At 39.8% G+C, this 26,384-nt stretch overlaps 1 protein-coding gene across 2 annotated transcripts in view; it reads right to left on the bottom strand.

Annotated features, from left to right (window-relative positions):
* Window positions 1-26,384, bottom strand: part of il1rapl2 (interleukin 1 receptor accessory protein-like 2) — a 159,860-nt gene that overhangs the window by 15,911 nt on the left and 117,565 nt on the right. For both annotated transcript variants that reach the window (XM_042419146.1, XM_042419147.1), the window contains exons 6-7: window positions 17,887-18,019; window positions 9,830-9,975 (exon numbers count right to left, since the gene is read on the bottom strand). In XM_042419146.1, coding sequence (XP_042275080.1) covers window positions 9,830-9,975; window positions 17,887-18,019 — 279 coding nt within the window. The remainder of the gene's footprint in view (window positions 1-9,829; window positions 9,976-17,886; window positions 18,020-26,384) is intronic.

Raw genomic sequence — 26,384 nt, 5'->3', positions numbered from 1 at the left:
TTCATTGCTTCGGTTCATCAATATGGTTGAGTTGAAGTCAAAGTCGAACATTTAGCAAAGCCGAAGAGAGCCAGATATTTTTGTTCTGTAGTTGGCAGACCAGTTGAGCTTGGATTTATATTCAGTAGCTGGCAAAGACTCGCGGGACGTCTGGATACATGAGTGAAGCTAAGTGCTTTGCTGACATGTTAGCCATTAGAATTAATAGTGTATTTAGAACAGGAAAGCTTATAAGCTTGTTGCTATGAATTTGTTTATCTGTTTTTCTGTGCTCATGTCTCTTCTCTATCCAATGTACAGTATATTAATCAATTAATTATTAATTTAGTTAATTTAGCTTTTAACCCTCGGTAGAAGACAGGATTATCTGCTTGGAAGGAAGATTCACCAGTGAAAGTTATGTATGCATGTTGCTAATCTAGTTTTGGACTACTCTTTATTGGAGGTGGTGGAATGAAACCAACCTACATTTGCCAAATCAGTCAGTTACACCTCATCCTTTAAACTTTTTCCCTTTTAAAAGTGAAGCATACTGTTTGAGAACACTTTCAACTGTGCATAAATATCACCTTTGTGTGGTTTGGCCAAGCATGTTTTGAGTGCCTTCTTTGCTGTTTCATGCAGTGTGTTTTCCTTCCTTCAACCGCAGGAAGTAACAGTGAGCCCAGTCTGGTTACACACAAAAACATACTTGAACAAGACACACAAAAGTGAGATTTTGTGTGTTTTGTGAAGTGTTTTCAAATTGTGTGTAGGCAAATGATCCCAACTCTCAAATGTTATAGTTTGCATTCATGTTGGCTTGTGTGGTCCATGTTCAGACTGTGAGAGCCTATGTTTAGATTAACAATGGTTTTGATACAAGACTTACTGAAACTACAGTGTAAATGGTGCTCGATGAATAACAGCGGAATGGACAGAAACAGATGAACCACTTATGCAATTCTGTCTTTTACAGATCTGCAGATTATGAGTTGACAGACAACAGAAAGTCAGCTTCCCTAAGTGAGAGAGACAAATTACTTCACTCCAGCATGTTACCCACATACAGGATACACACACATGATCTGAGAGGTTTGAATTGTGTGCGTGTGTGCGTGTGGATGAATGATAGTGCTATCAGTGTGTTTTCCTTCCTTAAACTGCAGGAAGTAACAGTGAGCCCAATCTGGTTACGCTCGAAAACATACTTGGACAAGACACACAAAAGTGAGATTTTGTGTGTTTTGTGAAGTGTTTTCAAATTGTGTGTAGGCAAATGATCCCACCTCTCAAATGTTATAGTTTGCATTCATGTTGGCTTGTGTGGTCCATGTTGAGACTGTGAGAGCCTATGTTTAGATTAACAATGGTTTTGATACAAGACTTACTGAAACTACAGTGTAAATGGTGCTCGATGAATAACAGCGGAATGGACAGAAACAGAGGAACCACTTATGCAATTCTGTCTTTTACAGATCTGCAGATTATGAGTTGACAAACAGCAGAGAGTCAGTTTACCTGAGTGAGAGAGACAAATGACTTCACTCCAGCATGTTACCCACATACAGCATACACACACATGATCTGAGAGGTTTGAATTGTGTGCGTGTGTGTGCGTGTGTGTGTGTGTGTGTGTGTGTGTGTGTGTGTGTGTGTGTGGATGAATGATAGTGCTATCATAGGCAATATGAGTGTGTGGGAGATTAATGGAACATGGCTGGTGAATGACAGCAAGGGAAATATGATCTATTACTCTCTCACTCTCTCCCTCTCTCTCTCTCACACACACACACGTAGTTGTAGCACATAAACCTACGGCATGTGATGGATTTAAAAAATATATATACATGTTGTCAGATTAGCAATACAGTAGAAATGGAATACAACAAATTCATAACTGGAAAACAACCACTCACAGTATTAACATTTTACTAGTGTAAATGCCTGAGTCTGCTGCCGGTGTAACACTGCAGTCTTTGCATTGCCTAATATTAAAAGTATAGAAACCAGTAATGTCACAACATGTTTTATCATTCCTTTTACTCAAGGTTTGTTTTATAGCTTATAGTTTATTATTTTGTATGTGACCCTGATGTCAGATCACCGGTGCTTCATCTATAAAAACTATAAAACTATGAAACTCAACTATAAAACAGCAGTCAGCAGGTTTCCTTTAACACCAAAGAAGTACAATGCCACCTATTGGTGTGGTCTACTGTCAGATGTGATGATCTAAGAGGAGGAGACCTGATCCTATTATTGTTCCTCTCCAGTTAGACATAAAGAGTCAGGGCTGTCAGGCAGTTTATAGTATGAAGATTTTAAGAACTGTTACAAAGGTTAAATAGAAAAGATACAAAATTGTGAAACAAAATGTCATAGCAACACTGGATGAATTACTGTGATCAGAATCTAAAAAATGTTGCTGGTATGAGGCTTGAAGTGCCTTGTTTGATAAGTACAGTGGGGTCAGGTAGTTTTTTTTTATTGTCTTGTCATTTTTAAGCATGAGGACTGATGTGTAATTACAGCCTTCAGTCTGCTCCAATAGTGTCTGTGTGTCACAGATTTAACACTCCCCCCTGTGTTACTTCCTATGTGATATTTTATAGAACTGTTAGTCTGTTGTTTAACTGTGAAGTGAAACTATGAGCTCACATTTGTGAACTGAATCTTGATGTGGTAAATATTATAGTAACAACAATATAAATAAAGAAGTTCTACTTCGTCATAACAAGAAATAGTTCATCTGAGAAAAAATGCTTTGTAGGTGGTGGTGGACGAAATATTGAGCAATACCATAATGTATTAATACTCCATTACAAGTAAAAGTCTTCTATTCAAATTGTTACAGTTTTAGTAAGTACAAGTGTTATCAGCAAAATGTATCAAGAGTAAAATGCAGTATTATTACAGTATATAGTATTCAGTCATTATTGATGTGTTAGCATGTAAGCAGTATTTTAATTTAACTTTAACTACTTTATAAACTGTTGGGTAGTTTAATCTATAACAACGCAACATAATTTATGAACAGAGCATACATTTTATTTGCAAAATCTTAATCTGTAAAATAACCATATCTGTCAAATGAATGTAGTGGAGTTAAAAGTACTATATTTCCATCTCAAATGTAATATGAGGTAGTCAAGTTCAGTAGACCTCAAAACTGTAAAGTGTACTCACTTCCCACCACTGTCTTTCTATAGGCTCTTTATGGGAAAAAATTCTAATAAAATACTTATATACTTAAATTTTCCCCAAACCAGCGGTTGATGGAGATTTTTTTTTTTTAAAGAAGATATTCTTATTATTTTTAACAACCCACATGGTTCTTTGATTCAAAGGCAAAGGATAACTGGAAACAGAAAATAGATGGTTGGATAGTTCTTTGAGTTACAACCCAGCATGACGGTACTCCAGTTAGTACAAAAGCTTCAACTAACATTAAAAACTCCACCAAAATGTGAATTGAAAAGACATCTGTAGTTTTCTAGCTGCTGTCTAAATTATTCAGTAATATCAGTAATATTTAAAGCACTTTTCAACATGAATTTTCACCAAATACCTGCAGGCTACTGAGAATACCTTTTTATCGGATTGTAGAATAAAACTATGTGACAAAAAACAAAATATAAAATTTGAGGCATTCTTAAAGATATAGTTGATTTGGTTAAATATTGGGAGTGTTTTTCTATGAAGTGATCACCCAGACTGAACCCATCCTTTTATTTATCACTACAGTATAAAATCTGTCTGAAGTTACCACATTTCACCAGTAGACGTCTCTCCAGCTCTACTCTGTGATCCCACACTGCCTCCACTTAAATACACAGATTCACTATATGGCAGGATGAGGTGGGACAGCAGCAGAGCGGGGGATAGAGTGGGAGAGAGAGGGTGAGGGCGGGGGAGGGAGAGACGGAATGGCGGTCCAAAGAGGGAAGAAAAATAGCGAAATTTAACTAATTGCCAAATATTTGCTCTACAGTGAAGTGAACTCAGACTGCTTCCATTAGTAATGAGACACATTTAGAACGCTCCGCTTCCCCCCCCCCCCCCCCCCGCCCCACCTCCATCCATCCCTCTCTCCTTCCCCTGTGTTCCCCTCTTCCTCTCTCTGTTCCCCCCCATCACTCTATCACCACTCCCCCCTTTCATCTGTCTTTCTCAGATATTTTCCATTAGTAATGAGTCACTTGCTTCTGTCTCCCAATATCAGTGCAGAGGAAAATGTGTGCAGAATTTTGACATTGAATTTTAAGTATGCTTTTTAGTATAAAAAGAGTAGTCAGTGATGATGATGGTGGTGGTGGTGGTGTGTGCCTCTGATGGAAGGCATATGATAAAAGATCTTTCAGTTGGAATTTTTACATAACCACTCTCTCTGTAATGCTCTTTGTCTCTCTTCACACAACACAATGTGACACTGACGCCATCTTGCTGAATTCCACCGCCTTTACTATGTTTCTCTCTATCTTTTCCATTTTATTGCACCAGCAGTTATTAAAAGTGCATTGAGCATGTGCTGCCATTTTTCCATTTGTAGCCACCATGATATGCTGATATTCATTAAGTTGTAGTTTCTCTAAAGGCCACTAGACGCTAGGAAACAAACAAACAAACCACTACTACTGTTTAAGTAAATGGAAATCAGTTTCTTAACGTGTCTACAGTATCTAGTCAATCTAGATTCTATTCTGATCATGATCTTCTTTTAAGCCAATAATGACGGAAAGTCCTTAAAGGGCTCAGGAAAAAATGTAAATATGGACATCTATTCCATGACAACTGAGCAAACTCCATCTGATGGTGAAGATCATTTGATAAGATTGAAAGCTTTTAAATAGACTATGTGGCGACATAGTTTTCACAATGGTCAAATATTTTCCACAAGAAGTTAAAGTCAAGATTGTTTATTATACTTTTTTTGAAAGTGGGTGTTGTTAGTGGTAATGCAACATGAGGTAGTGTAGATATTGTCACTCAAAGGCCCCATTTACATTCCAGAGGGGGGGTGGTAATGCACCTGAGGCTGTTTAGCTAGCTAGCTGACAACTATGAGCGAGACAAAAGTTTGATCGTCTTCACCCATACTGTCACCCAAACAGATCAGTGGCTTCTATTTGATTTTAGGCTATGTACTGAAATCCCGGAGCCACTTTTTCATCGTAATGTCAGCGGATCTTCAGCTGCCATTATCACAGGGGACTGACACTGTCCACTGTTTGCACTGAGTGCTAACTGACTCTGTTACACTTGGGAGGAGTAAAGATTACATCCTGAAGAAACGGATGCATTTACACCTTTTCAGCATCTGACTAGAATGCGTCTAAAAGCACCTCCTGAACTGGATTGAACAGGGATTACAATCTGTGTGTAATGCTTCTCGGATGCATTTACACTTAGCTTTTTTGATATATAGCTATCTGATCTGCCCATGACACATGAAGTGAGTGTAAAAGGGAACATTTGGGGCCTAAATCCAAATTTTTGCTCAGGTTAATCTTAAAAAGGCGGCAGCTAACAATAGCTCAAAAACTCAAAGCGTCAGAAACCTTTGAGTGACGTCAGAGAAACCATGTTCACGTCTTTGTTTAGTCCCCGTCTGTCCTTCAGTTTGTCATTCTCTCTCAATCCCTCTTCTCCCCCTTGTCGGCTCTTTCAGTCTGTCTCACAGCCCTCCATTTTTCTTTCTAGTAAGACTCTTGTCATGGTGGCTGATGGCAGCTCTTTCTGCTCTGTCAGTTACAATAAGTGAACGTGTACTGTAGGTGTGTGTGTCTGTGTGAGTGCATGCATGCAACACAGATGCATCAATCCATTACCTTGGGTCATTGCAGGGTGAGAGCACACCCTAATTCAATCACACACACTCAGTGCATGAAATCAAGCTTTGATAACTTGTGCTAACTTAGTATAACTTGTGCTTTGTTTAAGGCTGTCATGTTGTATTCAGGCACCCTAATGTGACCCTATTAGCTTTAGGCCCGGAGGCTAGTTAGCCTGGTTAGTGAACTTATAAAAAAGTCGCCTATACACAAGAGGTGGAAATTACAAATCACTCTGCTGATTGGAAGTGTTTTGTTCAGTTCAGTTGAAAGGTGGTCACTGATTAAGCAGTTGGTTCCCTTTTTTATGCTTAAGTGATCGCATTAGAACGCAGTAAGGCAACTGCTTCTGACAGTCTCTTAAACTTTAAGTTTAGTGTGTCGCTAGTTTGAACTCTTTTGGTCAGTTCAGTATAACACTGGGCTCATCAAAGCAAGTTTATATGCTTAAAAGCTCAGGTGGCTCCTACAGCAGAAACACCACATCATGGTTGACAATGGTGACTGAACACCAGAGAGGGGAGCTCCAATGTTAAAAGTATATTCAGTTCAGCTTGAGGATTTGATGTTCCCCAGCACATCAATGGTCCTTTTATGCTCCTTTCAAACACTTATGAGAATGGGCTACTAGCCAAAAACTAAGAAAGAATACTAAATAAGAAAGAACCTTGAGCTATAACACATTAGTTTTCATGCAAGCAATGTCATGTACAGTATTTTGGAGGTTCATAAATTTTAGATATTAGCCAAGCATAAGTCATACACAAGGAATTATTTTAGAATTACTTCAGGTGAGTAACTGCGTATTCATCTGGTGTGCAGCGATCTTTAGCCGGAGACCGTCTCCAATTCAAGCTGTTATCTCTTGCTCATTTCCCTTAAATCTATACTGATCACAGAGAAGGACGTGCAGATAAAGAGAAGCAGATGAGTCATAGACTATTTTAATCTTTGGGACAATTAAAGTGTGGATTGTGCATCCTGTATATAAAACTGAGTAATGCTAGAACCAGTAAGAGATACAGGAATTGAGAAAGGGAGAAATAAATGGGAGGGAAAGAGGAAAGCAAGCAAACGACAGGGATGAGAGAAAGACATGAGTGTGTTTAAGGATGCTGGTCGAAGCAGCCCATTTCATTTAGAATCAAGGACAAACGGTTATGAGATGCACATAAACACACTGATACACACAAATCATACAGAACATGGACTGTGCTCCATTTCCATAATCCAAAAGAAGCCCAACACACAGAGCAGCTACACACAGAAAACACTCAGCTAACAGCAATGCTTTCAGTGTGTACTGATACCTGCTTCAAGTTCCAACTGCTGCACTGTATTGTATGTGTGTGTGTGTGTGTGTGTGTGTCTTTATATGTGTGTATGGTGAAGTGCAAATACAGGAGCATGCTTTCTTAACAATCCCATCATACTTAATGCCTCCCATGAGGGGAGTATATGAGTTTATGTGTATATGCATCAGCTCTGATCACACACTCACATATACGCACACACATATAACGCACAATATGCTGTAACCCATGGCAGTGTGTCTTATTGTTTCAATGGAAAGCTTTGTGCACAAACACACACACACACACACACACACACACCCCATTTCCTTTATTCATCCAGGTAATTACAGTGTTAAGTAATCAAGACCCCACAATTCCCATCCCGACCCTCTCTGGAGGAGTTTGTCTGTGTGATCCCATGTGTGTGTGCTTGTGCCTGTGTGTGAGAGTCCCTAGGGTGCTAGTTAAGTATAGTAAGATAGATTTGACACCCAAGGCATTCAGCAGGAGTCAGATGGGGAGAGAGTAAGACCTGTTTTTAGTCTTCCACCCCCTCCCTCTCCCGCTGTCTCTTCTTTTCTCCTTTTCTCTTCCCTTCTCTCCCAATTCTCCCACACACCCCTCACCTTCCTCCATATCTCTTAATCTGCATCTATTATTTCTCCCTTGTTCTCCATTTTATTGCCTCTTTCTGTCTCCTACCATTCCTGGGCCTGTTTATCTCTGTCCACATTCCCCAATTCTCCCAGTCCCTGGTCCTCTGCGTTACATACATATATTTCATGAGGTGGGCATTCATGCGGCCCTCTTTTCCACTGAGATTCAAGGCAACAGACAATTAATCTCCTCCGCTGGTGCTGCTTCACTATTCTCTGTTTCTCTTTGTCTCTCCAGGTTTCTGTCTTTTTCTCTGGGTCGTGGCCTCTGACTCAAACAGGCCTGTTCCCTCTGCTCATCAGATGGAAAGCAAGATACTGCAGGACTGCTGCAAATGTTTTACAAAGGGAGCTGTGCCCTTATGCATTTTTCAGCGGAATATTTTTTTTATTTTGTCTCCATCTGTGGTGCTCAGCACTCATTGCTGTGATGTTTTCTTCACAGCTCTCTCTGGATATCACCTGTCAGTAAAAAAAAGACTATCCACCGCTGTCTATAGTGACATCTTTTTCTTTAAAGAAGGGCCGCTATTTTCTTTGGTTCAGCTGTTCAGCAGCTGACTGCCTAAATGTTTGAAATTGAGCTTCAGATAAGTTCTTATATCTCACACATTTCTTAATGACAGCACACAGTTGAAGTCTTAATTATCTTCAAAGTTGTTTACATCCACAAATATTTACTGAGCTATAAAAGTAGCACCAGCTCCTGAGCTGGCGGGGTATTCCTTGTTAACAGAATCATAAAGAAAGATGGAATATATCCCAGGTGGAGCAGATATGGTTTTATATTTAGCAAGCCAGAGTAAAAAATAAAGCATTGCTTTTGGGAGAATACACTGTGCAGGCTTTGAATCCAGAAACTGACTACTTGTTTATGACTGCCTGTCTGCGTGCCAGTAAAATATCTGTATATCAAGCTGTGAATCACTTTAGCTAAAATTTAATTCCCTTAATGGAACAGTTTGACATTTTGGGAAAACACACTTATTTCCTTTCTTGCCTATAGTTAGATAATATGATCGATACCACTGTCATGTCCGCACGCTAATCACGGAGCTGGAGTCAGGAGGGGTTAGTTTAGATTAGCATAAAGACAGGAACACCTCTAAAGCTCACTAACTAAAATGTTTCTTGTTTGTTTAATGCATACTAAAATGTATATGTAAAAATGAGCTGTGCGCTATCTATTTCTTGGCAGCTGGGCACAATGACTTGTCATTTTTTTGTGTACAGATTAAACAAACAAGATACAATGTGCTTATTAGTGATCTTTAGAGGTTTTGGTAGGCAGATTATTTACTGTTTACTATTTGTTTAAGAATTAATTTCTCAAGTACATCATTAAGCTTTATGGCTGATCTTTGAGAGGCAACACTTTTCGGATTTAAGACGCTACTGGTCCTTTCACTCCCCAGCTGTGGATGACTTACTTGCTGGCTGTTAGAATTAGGCATATAAGTCATTAACATCACTATAATGGTTTGGCAAATAATGTTTTCATTCCAGGGTTAACATGGCTTTAAAGGGTATGACATAGGCTACATACAGTAGATTATAATAACTGCCAACCTTACTGAAGTAACTTTGATCTTCCCAATATAATTTGCTTATATAATTTGTACTTGCACATTAATTTCCTTAATGTGCAAGTTCATCATCTTTCGCAACAGAAAGTAGCTCTGGGGTGCCACAGGGATCAGTTCTGGGCCCCTATTTAATACTTCCTGTCCGTCCTTGTGAAGCATATTTTTGTAAGCGGCTTATATAATTATATGTTTGGGCAATGATGCTGTTCTCAAATAGTACAGACAAAATAACACATTTGAACCAAATGCTGCTGGTTGCTTTAATGAGCAATTTATCTTCAAGCTGTTTGTGATTATTTGTCATTTTATGTGTCACACACCCACATTTACTGTTTGAAGAAAAGTGACAATAATGAGATGTTAAAATGATGGTTGGCTGTGTCTACATTTGATGCACTTCTTTGATTTTTCCAATTAATGGAACAAGCAAGGGGGGAATTGGGAGTGAGGGAGGGAAAGAGAAAGAGAGAGAAATCTACCTTTCTTCTGCAGTATAGCACTCCCGCTGCGCTTCCCGATGTGGTTCTCCACATAACAGGTGTAGTTAGCCAGGTCGGTCTCCTCCACAGCATCAAAGGTTAAGGATAGCTGTACCTCCTTCTCCCCCAAATGCTCCCTTAAAATCCTGGACAAACAGACAAAGAGACACAGATAATTGTCACAGATAGCAGGGCATCTTAAATGTACTCCTTTAACAACCATTTAAGGCAGAAGAGGAAAACATAAACATGTACAGTATGAGACATTAGAGGCAGCTGGGATTTTCTGTCTTACAGATTACCCTTTAAAAAACCCAAAGGGGGGAAATGGGAAGCGACAAGACAATGAGGAAGAGTGATGGGAACAGGGAGAGAAATAAATATGTGTAAATCTTAGAGACAGGGGGAGCTCCATGTCTTCCAAACTACTCCTCTAAAAGCTGTGCAGGAAGGAAGAGGATAACAGAAGAGAAGGAACAACAGAAAGGAGAGGACATACGAAGGAGAGGAAAAGAGGATAGAGAGGAGAACAGACAGGGTAAGAGAAAAAGAGAAAAGGAGGGAATGTGAGGCATACAGAGATGAGGAGTCAAGTGTAGATGAAAAAGCAGGACAGAGGGAGTGAGGAGGCATGTGTACAAAACATTGGCGACAGCTGGAAAAAGCATCTCTCCTTATGGTGAGGTCATACTACTGTAAAAGCCTGCAAGAAGGAGGAGGACAGGAGGCAGAGGAGGAAGAGACTGAACTGATGTTTGGGTCACGAAGTGCCACTTTAAGCCTGGTTTAAGGTCAGATTCAGCCATAACCACTGAAATCTGAGATCAGACTGACTGTGCTGAGACAGCACATTCAGTGCATGCAGCACATACGGTCCGGCAGCATCAGACAGAAATTTCTCTCATCCCTCTTTATGTGGTTGTAAACCGAAAACCTAAATAATTGAATCGATTTTAGTGTAGTTACTGTTGCTACGCCTGTCAAGCCTTCTGTTCTAGCACTACATGTATGCACTATACAATGATAATGGTGGCAGATATACCACTTGTAATTTGTGGTAATTTAGGAAACAATGCATCCTTCAATTCAGTCACAAGTAAACAAAGGCAGGTTTCTCATTTTTAGGCAGTAAACTTGATTTCACAGGCTGAAATGAAACTGGAAGGTTTTCTTAGCTGCCTTTTAATGTTTCTGGCTGACTCCAATGAAAATGAGCATGCATGTAGAAAACATGGATCAGTTATTGGACAAACAACACATTGGCTAGATTTATGCTTTTGAAATTATTTGAGAATGAGTCCAAATTGGTTAGTTTAGCAAAGTCATCTTAGGTAAACTTCCCCAAATCCAAAAACGAGCAGAACAAAACCACTAACATTACCCTAAACTACATGTTACTGACATGGCGGTTAGTAACATTAGCATCCAGGACTGGTGTCACACAGACCCCCACACAGTGAATGTGTCAGTCCTTAATGGGACCTTTTCTAACATAACCACTGTAGGTACCTAGTTAGCCAGACATGCTCATGTAAGCAGTTTACATCAAAGTAGACAAACACTATTCAATTCAGCCCTCACACATTTGCTCTTTTTTGGAAAGGCAATAAGAAAAAACACAAGCCCTCAAACTCTTTAGATACTGAGTGTCACTCTTACTAGCACCCCATGCACTCCACTTTCACATGTTGAAAAACCCAAACTTGACAGGCCTGCCATCCCTAGTTACAGTTGCTCAGCAATGACTGAACAATTGCTGTATTGGGGGGTTTAGCAAATGCTCAATTACAATGTGAATGTCACAGTTGACTATTTCATTTACCCCATACCCACCGCTTTTAACAGAATATCTCCAGTTGTTCATAGGGGAAGATTCATAAAGGGAGATTCTTTTAAAAGCTAATGTCTTTGTGAAGAGTCACATCCTAATGCTCGAGTAATCGCAGCTTGAACCGCAGAGCAAATTTTCTTACACTGGGACAGAACCAGAGAAAATGAGTGAGAGAACGTGTGACCTAGGACATATCTGGACAGGCTTGTGCTACATGGCAGTGGTTGAAATATAGGAAACATGGCATAGACGGGGTATAAAACCAATCCCAAGCAAAAATTGCAGTTAACACACCACATGCCAAATATGAGAATTGAATTTACTGTATATGTTTCAACAGGTATTGTTGCATAAGCTCTTGTAAAGAATGGCTTTCAAATAAGCCTGTTCCACAAAGACCATGTAACTTTAAGCATGGAAAACTTATCTAATAAAACCTAGCACAAGGATTACATTTTCAATTTGCATGATGAAGTGGCTGAATTAAAAGTGAATGAAAACCCTGAGCAGTTTAAATTGCCTTGCTCACACAAATCCATTTTTTTTTCAATATCATGGTAAAGCAGCCCGTAGAGAAACCTGCTCAGTGAATGTGCATGGTGAAGTCAGAGCAATAGCCTCTGGAAGTCTGAATATATTTGGTCAAAGAAACTTACAATTTATTTAAAAAAAATAAAAAGCTAAACTGAAACAAAAGAAGGGAGGTAGAAGTACTCCTGGTCTCCATTAGCTGAGTTCAGTGTGGCTGAGGTCAGCTGTGTTATGGTGTGGTTTGGTGTGAATCCCCAGTGATTGGCCCGACCAAAACCAGCAGACAGCAGGATTCTGGAAATAATGAGCACATCCTGGGCAGATTCAACTTAAGTGTCAGAAACCACACAGACCAAAGAGTTCAATAGTTGTTTTCCTCTTTACAGAATGTTCTGATTTGACTCAGCTCTGGCTTAACAGTAGTCCACACTTCCTTGGCTCTAAAGACAGGAATTGAACCAGACCAGAGGTGGCTCAGTCCAACCATGGCAAGAGGAGGCATTTCCTACAGTATCTGTCACTTAAGGCTTTTAGCAATGGTGATCCCTATGGGAACTTAACCCCAAACCTCTCAATATTAATGCTTTTCTCTATTGTATCAGCAGAAAAGCAGAAAACAGCATGGTAATTTGAATGAATTCAACAGGATTATTATGATGATTGTTAATATTACAGAAAGTTAAAAATGTCGACAATTTCTAAAGAAATGCATCAAATGCCAGAGATCACTATACTGTATGTGTGTTTCCTGCCCTTTATGGCTCTGGTCTTTGTGTCAGTGTGTGTTTTTGTGTGTGTGTTTGTGTGTGAATCACTCCAATGTCTACCAGGACAGAGCATTAGAGGTCCCCGTCAAAAGCAGTGACTTGCTAAAATCCTCAATTAAAAACATATCACTTCCTCCCTTCTTTTTTCTCACCTTCCTACAAATAAACTCTCTCCATAGACCCCCCTCCACCTCCACCCCTTTTAGACCTCTTTCTTTCTCCTCTTACCTCCCTCCATCTTTCGCCTGCATTTTTAACTTGACATCTGCAGGAGACCATTCACTTCCTGTTTCCAACCACAAGTTGGGTCATTCAAAACATAACATTGTGGTGTTTATTGTTGTCACACCGACAAAGGCTGCATAACTTTAAGGAAGAATAAACCACATTTCAAGTGATCATTTTAACCCAAACCATGATCTTTCCCTGATCCTAAACATGTGGTTTTTGTGCCCAAACCTAACCAGACCGAAACCACAGTGTTGTCACTTCATGATTATTTTTTAACAGTGATTTGTAACAGTTTTGGAAAGCGGCATATTACAGTCCTATGGGTCGTTTCGGAGTGCATCACTATGGCCATAGATGGCGTAAATGTAACTATAGGCTGATTTTTGCCAGCTGAAATTTTAGACCTATGCTGTTGTTTAATTATGAGGATGTGTTGGATATTAAACAGATGCTTTCCAACTCAGGGTCACACCTAACTAACTAATGTGATTAAAGAACACAACTAAAAAGGGAGTCTGTTTTGAGATGTTACATTATAAAATAAAAGTCACACTTGTTAATTATTTTAAATATGGCTTTGGATCGGTTTAGATTCTTGCCAATGACCGCCTCCTCCTCCTCTGCTCCGACTCTGGTAATCCTAATATCCTCATTGCCCCTAAATCCACTGCTGCTTTTGACACTGCTCCCTTCTTCTCTCCTGCCAGGAAAACTGACTTCAGCATCACAGACGGGACAACAGTTCATCAGCAGTAACAACTGCACCTGTGCCACTTTTCCTCTGCCCCGAGGTGTCCCTCAGGGTTCAGTGCTTGGTCCTCTTCTGTTCTGTAACAAAACTGCCTTTTTCCTTTTGAAAAACATCCTGCTCTGTACATCCATGCCTTCATCACATCCAGATTTGACGACTGCAATCATATTTTTTACGGTATATCCTACAAAGCCTCCAATAAACTTCAAAGTATCCAGGAGTCGGGTGCTCCCATGCTCACTCACTCCTGCTCATGTATCACTCCTGCCCTAAAATACCTCGACTGGCTCCCTGTCCCACAACAGATTTAATTCATTCACCCTCTCATCACACAGACAGCGCTCCCTAACCAGGCCTCCTCCTACCTCACAACCTTCTTCACAGCCTCCTTTCCTCTGATGCCAACCTCCTGTCCTGAGCACCTGACCTACAGTGATAGGGCCTTCCCTATAACACCCCTTCCCTCTGGAGATACCTTCCCAAACACACTTCTGCCCCGATCGTGCTATGTTTAAAAAATCTCTTAAAGCTCACCTTTTAAAGTCTCAGTGAAACGGAAATTAGAGCGTCTTTAGCTTCAGTTATGAAACAGAATATGTGGGCAGGGTTTAGTTATGAGAGGGATTTAAATCAAGTCCTACAGATGCAATCGTACTGCCCAAAAGGAGGCCTATAAATAAGAAATATATATAATTAATGTGAATTTGACCATACAGTACCAGTCAAAAGTTTGGACACACCTTCCCATCCCCTGTGAGAGTGTATCCAAACATTTGACTGGTACTGTCTGTATTCATGCAAAAAGTATCTTTTCTCTTCTGTTTAAACAGCCCTTTGATGTAACATTTAAGCAAGTACAACCCTAGAGAAAACTAACACTGATAATATTTCAAAAAGAGGAGACATTAGCAACTAATAATCTTCATTGATATTGACTTAACTTCTGGTTTTAAAAAATCATTAAAACAGTGAGGCTGTGACAGCAGTTGGATCAGACAGCTGACGTGAATTTCAAGCAGGTGAGGAAGCCTCTCCACACTGTTAGACATATGGGCCAGAGCTGCTTTTAAGTGAAAATATGAAGGAAGCAGTGGCCCAAGTGGAAATATTGTAATTACGAATTCATTGCACATGAACGAACCATGAACCATGAGAGCTGAGTTGCAGAAATATTGAGTAATTGGACAGCACTGCAGTTGTGCTAGCAACTAACAGTAAAAGTGCTGACACTACTCATACTCTACTTACACATACTCATTTTGACCAAAGACACTTGCATTTATGACAAGTTGCATTTACATCTTCCAAAGACAGATGTAGTGTTTCAAGAGGAGAGACCTCAGAGGTTAAGTGTGGAGAAACTTTACGTCTGTCACATATAATCACAGGTGGTTGCTCTCTCTAGGTACTGTAGTAATAATGAGGTGAGAGTGTCAACAGTTCTCTCACATACTTCAAGGGAACAAGCCTGGCTAATAACATATAGTCACATTATCATGGAGGCCGTGAGATAGTATTGGACACTATGCAAACAGACAAGGACACACAGTCCACTTGCCAGTGCTGTAGCAGTAAGGATGGTGGCAGCTGAACGTGGACAGATTAATGTGCACCACAGCAGGAGTCTGTCTCCGCTAGCGTGATTGTTGAATTTAGAACAGCAGTGTGATTGGATCAGAGGTGGCCAGAGGACTGGACTGAAAGATGGAGAACTCATCAGGCAAAGGTTAATTTATTACCGGGGGACATGATTAATTTCAAGTTTAAGTACTCACACTAATGCAAACTACTGCTCTCTTTATCTACAACAGTGTTTTCCCGGGAGTGAACATTTTCTGAGGCCACTAAGGGGCTTAGCAGTTTCAGACACCATCCTTAAAGTAAAGAACCCAGGTCAGTGAGCAGCCCTCCTGCTTAAGCGTCCTTGAGCAAGACACTCAAGCCCTCTCAGCATCAGAGCTACTGTTGTGTAGCTGACCCTGACCTCTCACCTTCCTGTGGAGGGAGGAGAGGAGAAGCAAAAGATTTTCCCTTCAGGGTGGAATAAACATTCTCCACCAACATTATTATTGGTGGAGTGAGTTGATGACATAAAATGTGACAGAGAGAACATTTTGTCCAGAGTTTAATTTAAAGATGTTTAACAATATCAAGGGCTGGGATTATTTGCTGGTTGGGGGGAAGGAGTTAGTGCTGAGGGTAAAAATCACAAGACAACAGCATGCAGCTGTATCTTTTAATGCTGTAATGCTATTATTTATACTTTTTGTTTGTTTGGACAGGATTCTGTTTCAAGAATGAATGGAGGAATTTTTGTTCAAAAGTGAGTCAGACAATAACATGGAAAGAGAAAAGTGAAAAAGCAGAATGTAGATGGGGCATCCATTGACTTCAAATTCTGTCCAGACTCCAAACTCCAGCTGTGAATTTGAAAACTAAACTGGGCTTTTCACTTTAATACCATGAAGTCACTCATAATAAGTAGTCACTTTAAAAGTAATGATGAAATTACGACATGAAGTTAAACAAACTTTTGATTTAGTAATACTTTGTGATTTAATCTTTAAATATACTATTTGTTGTTTTCAGGGATGACATTTACAAAGCCCAGGAGGTGAAGCATTAGATTTTTTAAATCTTTCCCTTGAATTAATCTCTCTTACCCTCATATGAACAACTTCTGAACTCCAATGCGGTTGCTAAGAAAGGTGTAAAAGTGCAGTAAAACTTATATACACAGGAAGCACTCCTTCATGTGGTTGAGTCTCTGCTGTCTTAGCTCTGATAAAGATAAACTATGGTTTATTACAATTTAGGTAGAATTGCTAAGAATAGGTCCAAAGGGGCAACAACGACCGATCAGAAAAAACAAATCCACAGGTTAGTCACATTTATTTGGAGGACAAAAAGAAGGCCGACTGTGAAATCACAACCCAAACTGTTGTGCAACCTCTTGATAAGTACAATGTTATAATACAATAATTAAATAAAACCCAGGTTGTAATAAACCATAGTTCTTTAAGGTGTAATGCTAGCATATGTTGCTTTCTGATTTAGCAGCTGTAGTGGTTGAGACAGTGCATGAATGCACAGTGCATTTTGTTCAGTGATTCTGCAGCATTTAAAGTCAGATAGATTCATGTGCTCTAATCTTATATACATACATATATATCTACATACATCTTTACCACCCCACACAGAATCACTAGTACACTCATTACAGAACCGACTGCCACCAAATGTGTTGCATGTTCTTTATGGTTGTTTTGTCCAGGAAAGCCTTGCTGTGCATCCTGTGATACATCTGCTGATAAGATATCATCTAAGATTTTAAACATATCCAAATTTTATAAAGTCCTGCAAAGCATCTTTGTAGGCAGAGTAAAAAAAAAGAGTGGACAGTCTGACAACAGCAGAATTATACGAGCGTGTGTGTGAGCGCATTTGTGTTTGATAGTGTGAGATTGTGAGTGTTCTGATGGTTTCCATGGTGATATGGCAGGTTGTTCTAATGATATTTGATGCCCCGCAGACAATCAGGCTTTTCCCAATAGAGCCCCGTGTAATTGGTCCCAATAGGGGAGAAAATGAATTCAATTTAACTTTATTATTAGTATTCATAATTTTTTAGGAAAGTTGAGAGGAAATCTGTCAGGGAACCCTCAATGAGTCATAAATCATAAGAGGGCAAATTAGATACTGACAGTGTGAGGAGTGCAGCTGGAGTCTTCTCAGAAATTAATTAACAATAGAATCCTGTAAACTTCAAAAGGTTTCATTACAGTGTGTTACAGAAGTGGTGCATCTCAGAAAATGCAATGAGACAATAATAACACTCTGATACAATGGGTGTAAAATTACTATAAATGTATGGGTATTTGAGATCCACAGTCAACTTTGTTATATTTTCAATTACCTGCAATTATTATTTTTTGCATGTACTTACCTGACTTCACTTTCTTTAATGTGTCCTGCAAGTTCTTCAACAAACTTCTCTCCTTTCATCCAGTAGATGATTGGTCTTCTGTTTTCTCCGCTGTAGCCAAAAAACGCCTTGCAGTCCAGACTGAGTGGCATACCTGTAACACACAACACAACACTCTTACAATACAGACAAAACTATACAGACTATACAGACAGAAAAAGCAACTGAAACATGACTGCAGTCCAGCTGAGGGGAAAACACTCAATAAAGACAACAACATGGTTTTACTGAAACTGGCACACTATGAAACACTGTGTTATTCCACTTTGAGCAAAAGAAGAGGGACAAAAAGCATTATGGTGAAACTAATATCTCATTTCTGCTTAGAGGCTTGAAGGTGATGGCGGGAAGTCTACGTTTCCACTGTAGGTGTGCAGCAGGGTGCCTGCTTGGAGACCATTGAATTGGAAAACTGAAGTGATTAAATGGTTCAACAGACAATCCTCCTGGTGGCAGATATACCAGTTTAAAGAGGGGAGATGAAAGGGTTTGAGAGCTCATGACTGAAAAAATTGCCCTGTGTCCAAAACTGCTATTTATCATGTAAGAGTCATCTAATTAAATTGGTGTGCAACTGTAACAGTCAGATCACCCCCCAATGTGACAAATGAAATACCATTCACCCTCATTGGATTGGGATAGCAATAGAAATCTCAGCAACAATCTCTGCAAATAAAACCAAAACTTTATGGCTATGGTGATAATTTACATATCTACTAATGTGGCGATGTCATATAAAATGGGTGGCTTTAGGGGTGATTCAAGTTTGAATGGGTTTTTACCATGTTTCAACTCTGCTGACACCTCAGACAGTGAGGTCAACACAGGTGTGTTTCATCAGCTGTCAAAGCAAAAGACCAGTGGCATCACTGACTGGGGTGTGGCCAGAAGTAGGCTACAACATGACAAATGTTTCAATACCAAGGCGCATGTTTGATGTGTCGCGGTTGTGTGGAAGCATATTTATTTTAGGTATTGTGAACAGAGGCGAAGACACGTTTGCGCAAGCTGAAAATGTTTCAACTTGAGCAAACAATTGGTGCTTATCCCAAGGCTTTATGCATCTACTTGATCAACTTAGACAAGAGGAAAAAACACAGAAACTGAAATAAAATTCAGAGCTCTGAAATCAGTCAAAGGCTGAGCAACTACGCAAACACACAGACTCTCACACATAAAGTATGTACATACATCGCTAGTTAACTACAGCCAACATCTGTACAGCCCGTACATTAGCTTTCTGGAACAAATAAGCACTGAACGGTCCAGTGGTCAAATTTAGATGAGTACCTTAAGGCACAAATTCACTGCATACACATTCAATAGTGCTGCTGTAGAGAGAGTCAAAAATACTAGTCACACACAAATAAACTTGAACATACACATGGGTGTGCATAGTGTCTCCACACTCCTTCTCACACACACTTTTGTAAGACCTTGAAACCACCACTCTGTGATTACAGCTATCAATGGTGATGATGGAGTATTAATGAGCATTTTTAATGAGCACTACCTCGTTAGGCAGTCAATTAGCAGATAATTATGATAGGCCTCAGTATTATCATAATGATAGCTCTATCAGCACAGTCAAGAACCAACATTGAATGCTAACGTTGTGTGTGTGTGTGTGTGTGTGTGTCTATGTCTGTATGTTTGCTGTCAGACAAACACTTGACTGAATGTTAACGTTACATTTGAGGTATTTATAGTAGCAGGGTGTAGGAAATACAGGTTGTTCTGTAAAAGTTTTGTGCTTTTGGATAAACCTACCAAATGTTTAGAACAACAAAGGTAAAAACTTTCACAAACTGACTATAGGGTGAATAAATATTGTGTTTAATCAATTGGTCATGGCAAAATGAAAGCGTTTTCATATGAAAATGTCAGATGATTGCTTTATGTTTGCATCAGTCATCCTGATTGATGGAAAAAAAGGGAGAAGAGAGAGAAGACTATGAACTGTCTGTCTCTCAAAATGAGCCGAGTGATGAAGTGTTGTGTGTGTGTGTGTGTGTGTGTGTGTGTGTTGGTGTGCTCTCGTGGTGTGTTTGCATGACTTTGTGCTGAGACATGCAGCATCCTGTAAAACACACACATAAACACACACCGCAGGAACTGGTTAAAAATAAAAATCTGGATGAGAGTGAAATTAGTTTAGCTTGATTGTGTGTGTATCCCTGTGTGTGTGTGTGTGTGTGTGGGTGTGTGTGGATGAAGGTGTGTGTATGTGTGCTCTGCAGTAATTGATTAGCACCCTGAGGGCCTGTTTGTGTTCTCAGCATGTTGTGGTGTTTAAAATCATCAACTTTATTTGCACTTGTGTGGCATGAGAGTGTGTGCAGGTTGTGCATGGTGTGGGTGTGGGTGTGTTTGTGTATGTGTCTGTGTGTGTGTGTGTGTGTGTAGTAGCAATCAGAACTACGAGCCCTAAAATCCAGTCTGCATTTAATACAGCCAAGTCGAGTCATCATTGGTTTTTGTGGCTAAAGCAGCAGGGTGTATATAAGAACTTGAATGAAAGGTCGGTGTTGTGTTGTCATTAGAATCACAGAGAGACTTTGTAAAAAAAAAGATTGATGGGAACTTTATCAAGTTGGTGCGTCGTCAGTTCACACTGCTGCTCACTGTGATCACACCTAGACGTTAATTCCTTTGGTGTGAAGTCATACTAGAAGAACTCTCTCTGCCCAGTCACAAGTGACTTTGTAAACAAAAGTCACATGACTTACGATTCAAAACCTTTGTAACTTCAGTTCAGCCCGACACACTTGTCCGTGCTCTTTAAAGTAGCTTCTCTGGTGTTCCTAACACGTAGATGCACATAAAGAAGCCGCTGAACGTGAGCATCAGCACAGACTGTGGTTTGCCCTTGGTTCATTTTTTAATGCTGCTATCCGAGCATGAGGAACTTCTGGTTATCAGACATCAACATCTGTTTCTTTCTGCCTGTAAAAAGCCTTGTGTTTTGAGGTCATTTTCTGTCACTGGCAGACTACTTTCTCTCTGCAGAAAATCTCACTGAATTTTTCTATGTTTGATTTTTACTCACCAGATAAAATTAATCAAATGAAAATGAAACAATTCTTCATATTTCAAATAAAGCACTTCAATCAATCTATTTCGAGTAGTGCATCTATTGTGACGTTTCTTCGTGTTGAAATCCAATTCAGTTTGTTAAAACACTGCTGATTTAGGTAAATCTTCCTCAAAACCACACGTACATAAACATACACCTATATTTTAATATTAACAGAAGATTCAATTTCATGTATGATGTGAAAAGGTTGCTCAGAGTGATGAACCCACAGAGAATTATCTGATTTTGCAGTCTAAACAACAGTGATATAGTTAAAGTGACTGCAGTGTTCATACTGGTTGGGGGGCAAGAAGTGAGTTTGAGGGAAGTTTGAGGCCAGAGAAGTGTTACAGGGGAAACCAGTGAGAGGCGGAGTTTATCAATCTCACAGGCTCAGGGAAAAAACTGTTCCTGAGCCTGGTGGTTCTGGTCTTGATGCTGCTTAGTCTCCTTCCTGATAGGAGGTGGACAAACAGTCCATGTGCAGGGTGGGTGGAGTCCTTCATAATACAGGAAGCCTTTTTCCTGCACCTGCTGGTCTAAATGTCACTGATGGCGGGTAGACTGTTTCTGATGAACTTCTATGAAGTCTTTACCATCCACTGCAGTCTACTGGCAGCAGATCAGTTGCCACACAGTGATGCAGGATCTGAGGATGCTCACCTCCACACATCTTTAGAAGGAAGCGAGGAGCGGAGTGCCAAGTCCAGCCCTCTCCAGCCTGCTCAGAAGTAGAGGTGTTGGTGGGCCTTCTTCACTGTACTGGCTGTATTAATGCTCCAGGTGAGATGTGTTGTCTGAGATGTGCACCCCCAGGAATTTAAAACTGGTGACCATCTCTACAGATGCTCCTCCAATGAGGCAGTGTGTACAGTAGGGGGCTCAGGACACATCCCTGGGGGGCACCAGTGTTGAGAATGAAGAGGGAGGATGTGAAATTGTGAATTCTGACAGACCAGAGCCTCTTTGTTAGAGACCAGCACCCAGTTGCACAGAGATGAACTGAGTCCAAGAAGTGACAGTTTGTTTATCAGGGTATGTGGTGTGATGGTATTGAATGCAGAACTGAAGTCCAGGAAGAACAACCTGGCATAAGAGTCCTTGCTCTCCAGGTGAGTGAAAGCCAGGTGAATCACATCTGCAGTGGAGGGATTCTGTATGTATGCATACTGGTGGGAGTAAAGTGTGACAAGTATAGTCTTCTTCATATGTGACATGACCAGCCTTCAAAACACTTCATGACTATAAGGTTAAGTGCTACTGGACAATAGTCATTCAAGCATGACACTGTGGAGCTCTTTGGTATGGTGGCAGTCTTCAGAAATGTTGGGACAATGGCCTGGGAAAGTGATGCACACAGCTCTTTTCAGCATAAAACCTCTGATAAACCCACTGTATGCTACCTGCCCAGCACCAAATGGCAGATGGACAAAGTTAGTGACTAGTTTGTGAACATAGTGGAGCATTTAGCAGCTAATGAGCTAAATATTTCTCTGTTTTTTCTTAAAAACCCAGAAACTAAAACTAGGACATCCATGTAACACATTTTCTTCCAAGTGTATAAAAACAAAAACCATGTGTGTAAAATCAACTTGCAACTCAAATGGTAAAGACAGTTGGCAGTTGACATGTAAAGAACAAAAAAACAAGCCCCTATCCAACAATGTAAGTACCTGAGCACAATCATTTCCATCAACTCTTGCGATGGCAAGATTGCAAATTCCTGAAGGAAGTGATCAGCGGTGGCTGTGATGTTTCACATACATGAACAGTGAGAGGAGGGGACAGAGAAAGTTAGGGAATTCACACAGAAAGTCTTCCTTACTTCTTCTGTTCAACTTCTGTAGCTACCATCATTAGTCTTTTTCACTTGTCACTCTTTGGGTTTCCCTGTTCTCTCCTTGCTTTTCACTTTTCAACACTAAAATAGATTCTTTCTCACCTCTCCATGTCTACCTGTCTTCTCTCTATCTCCATGCCACCTTTTCTCTCTTTTTTTGTGTGTCAGAATTTTTTTCCCTTGCTATTATTCCCTCTCCTAAGTCTGTTTCTCCTTGTTTCCCATTCGCCTATCACTCTCTTTTTTCTTTTTTTTTCTGCCTTGCTCCTATCTCTGTCTGTAAAGAAACCTTTCACTGGGAGTGTTTCAATATGGAAACATGTCTGTCTCTGGACATATGGATATGTAAGCTAAGTTTTTAATGGGACCAGTAAACCCAGGTCATAGCAATAGTGGGTGAGTGTTTTTCTTCTTGTCCATCTTAAAATGACATATTGAAAAGTGTCATCAAGGGGGTAGAAAGTAAAATAATAAAATGACTTTTGATATGGCAACAGGTAATGAGGAACAAATTCAACACTTCCTGTATGTGTCACCCCTTTATTGTCAAAGAAAGGAAAGAAAAAAAGAAAAGAGCAGATGACAGTCAGGTTGATGATTGTAGGAGAGAATCAGGACAACCCTAACTGAGGGAAACGAATCACTAAAACTGTTTTTTACACACACACACATACACGCAGAGAATCCTACATCAGCTGACTTGACAGCTGTGAAAAGAAGGACCAAGTTAATAAGCCTTGGAATTATAGACTATATATATATATATATATATATATACTATATAGACCGTGATAATTTTTATATTTCATGTCATCTTTGATTCCGCCCCTTCATTAAACCTTGGCCTACTTATCAGCAAGATTAACGTTAAATAAAGGTTATTGAATTGAATTGAATTGAATTGTCTCTTTTCCCCAGAAATCCAGCGGTGTCAGGGGAGCAGCGGAACCATGCAGTGTGTTCTAGTAGAGATGGATAAGTTTTAATTAGCTTGTTGGATCAAACCCTATGAAGCCTTTTACATACCGATTCCATTCAGAGTAGTTAAAAGACAGACAAGAGTTATTAATTTAGCAGTGAGTACAATGTGAGGTTTTTGACTTGCTTTGGGGAGGACAGCGGAGTTCATGGAAGAGGTGCACAAGGCTTGACGATAGAAGGACAAGAGCGTGAAATTATAAAAAGTAAGACCTAAAAGGAGGATAAGCCTCCATTTCCTTGCTGAGAGATGGTTGATTTTGGAGGCCAACTGAGTGAGCCAATGCAGTATAGCATGGGGAATCAGAGTGTAACATGATTAGGGCCAGCTGACATTGTTTATTTGGCGATTAGCAAACAGTATTAGTAGCCTTTCTGCAAATCTGTTGTTTCCAAAAGGCTAAGTTACACAACTGCCAACTGTCAATCAACCTCAGTATGTCTATTCATTGTTTTTTGTTTTGCCGTAGGGGTGCAGACATGATTCCAGTAGTGATTGTATTCTGATCATTGACTCAATATAGTTTCTGTGAGAAAAGTGATTTCCTTACAAAATACATCTTTGCATATCAACATCACTGACAGGAATGTTGGTCGGTCCTCCACTTTGGTCCAGATTTAAAAATCTCAACAACTATTGGATGGAATTGTCATGAAAACGTACAATCATTCATGACTTCAGATGAAGAATTTGAATGACTTTGTGATCCTCTGACTTTTCCTCTAGCGCCACCGTGAGGTTCACATTTATGACTTTGAGTGAAATGTCTCAACAACTGTTGGATGTATAACCATGAGATTTGGTACAAATATTCAAGTCTCTCTCAGGAGATGCTAAATCATCATGATAGCATTGACTTTGTTAGTATGTTAGCATGCTGATGTTAGCATTTAGCTCAAAGCACCGCTGTGCCTAAATGCAGCCTCACAGAGCTGTTACCTTGGCTGTAGACTGTTCAATAAAATAGCAATAAGCCCCCATGAATAATTCTAGTGGTTGGTTCAGCTTATTTTTTCCTTCCTAAAAACAGCATCTGTACTCTTTGAAGAGGAGTGGCTTTTCTGTTAAAACAAACAAACAAACAAAAAAAAAACAAACAAACACAAAAACGTCCAAAACAGTATCATCAGACTTGGTGGATGTTGGTGAAGCTGTAGTTACAGCCTCAGTGTTTGGGTATCTGACACAGTATTGGTGGAACAGGATATGTTCTCATCACATAACAGGCAGGCAGCTGACATGCAGAAAGCTGAATGTTGTGGTATATGAGGCCTCTGCCTCTCTGTCCACCCTCTGTATGCTGCTCTTTTCATGCCCATCTGTTGTTGCAGCAAATAACGTAGCCACTTTTGACAGCTAGCTGCAGACAAGGCTTGCATAAACACATTGTTTTTAATTCTGGCAGCAGCATGCTCCAGTGACATGAACTTAAGCAACGCACTGATCCTTTCCACTTAAATCTTGCTTGTCTGCTGCAGAGTTAAAAAACCTTCTACAAGAACTGCTCACGGCTGGAAAAGCACTATTGGTCCTAATCAGTGCAGACAGCTCCTCTAGAGCCTGAGTGTATTCAGACTTTAATTGAGGGGCACCAATTATCAAATCTTGCTTAAAGCTCTTGTCACATACCAGCAGTTTCAGCCTGAAGGTCTGGACCTTCAGGGGCTCACTAGATACATTTGGGAGGTACAGTAGTAAAATGATTTTATAACAGGAAGAACATGTTTGTTAGACAAGTTGTTTATTTGTCAATGCATATTACATGTAGGTAAAAGCTGATTCTCATCTCAAGTCACAGGAAGGTTGTTGCCAGCAATCTGCGGTATAAAATTACATCAAATAATCTAGATTACAATTATGAATAAGTGATAATAATAAACATTCAGGCTCATACCATCATCATCAATAGAAGTAGAAAGTTGTGAAGCTGGTGGTCTGGAAGCTTGTTTTCTTTTAATTATATCTTCAATGTTTCTCAACATAGAAACACAAGAGTCTCCTGGATAGTTCAACTATATAATATGCACCTGATGTGACCATTAGACTGAATGATTTCAACAGTGTCTGAAAAATCATGTTTGTCTCTGTCTCAGCTCATATCATTAACACACTTGTCCATTTTTTGTATTAAAGATTCAGGTTATGAGCTAAATACATGTAAATACAACTAATACAACATGGATTAGAAAAATATGAAAGTTAGGGTGGTAGTGGTACATTATTTTTATTGCTTAGAAATCTTTTTTTGTACATTTAAAGATAAACAGTTTTGTCATGTTGAAAATGTTGAAGCTATTTTCAGCATGACTTCTATTCTCCCCCAACTATGGCACATCATATTATACACCATCTCCAGGTGATGCGTTTGGCCAAAGAGCTACAAACAGGCGTGTTTATCCTGAGCCTGAGCACAGCAGGTGACCTGACCAACAAAACAGTCTGCCACAAAATACGTGTGTCTGAGTTAACGATAGAAAGCAGTGAAGAAGGAGGTCTACTAAATCTATATTTCAGTAGAGATCATTTCCATATCATACACACATGCTGAAGCAGAGGGGAAAGTC

Source organism: Thunnus maccoyii, chromosome 8, assembly GCF_910596095.1.
Source record: "Thunnus maccoyii chromosome 8, fThuMac1.1, whole genome shotgun sequence".
NCBI lineage: Eukaryota > Metazoa > Chordata > Actinopteri > Scombriformes > Scombridae > Thunnus > Thunnus maccoyii.
This window is presented reverse-complemented; position numbering and strand designations above follow the sequence as displayed.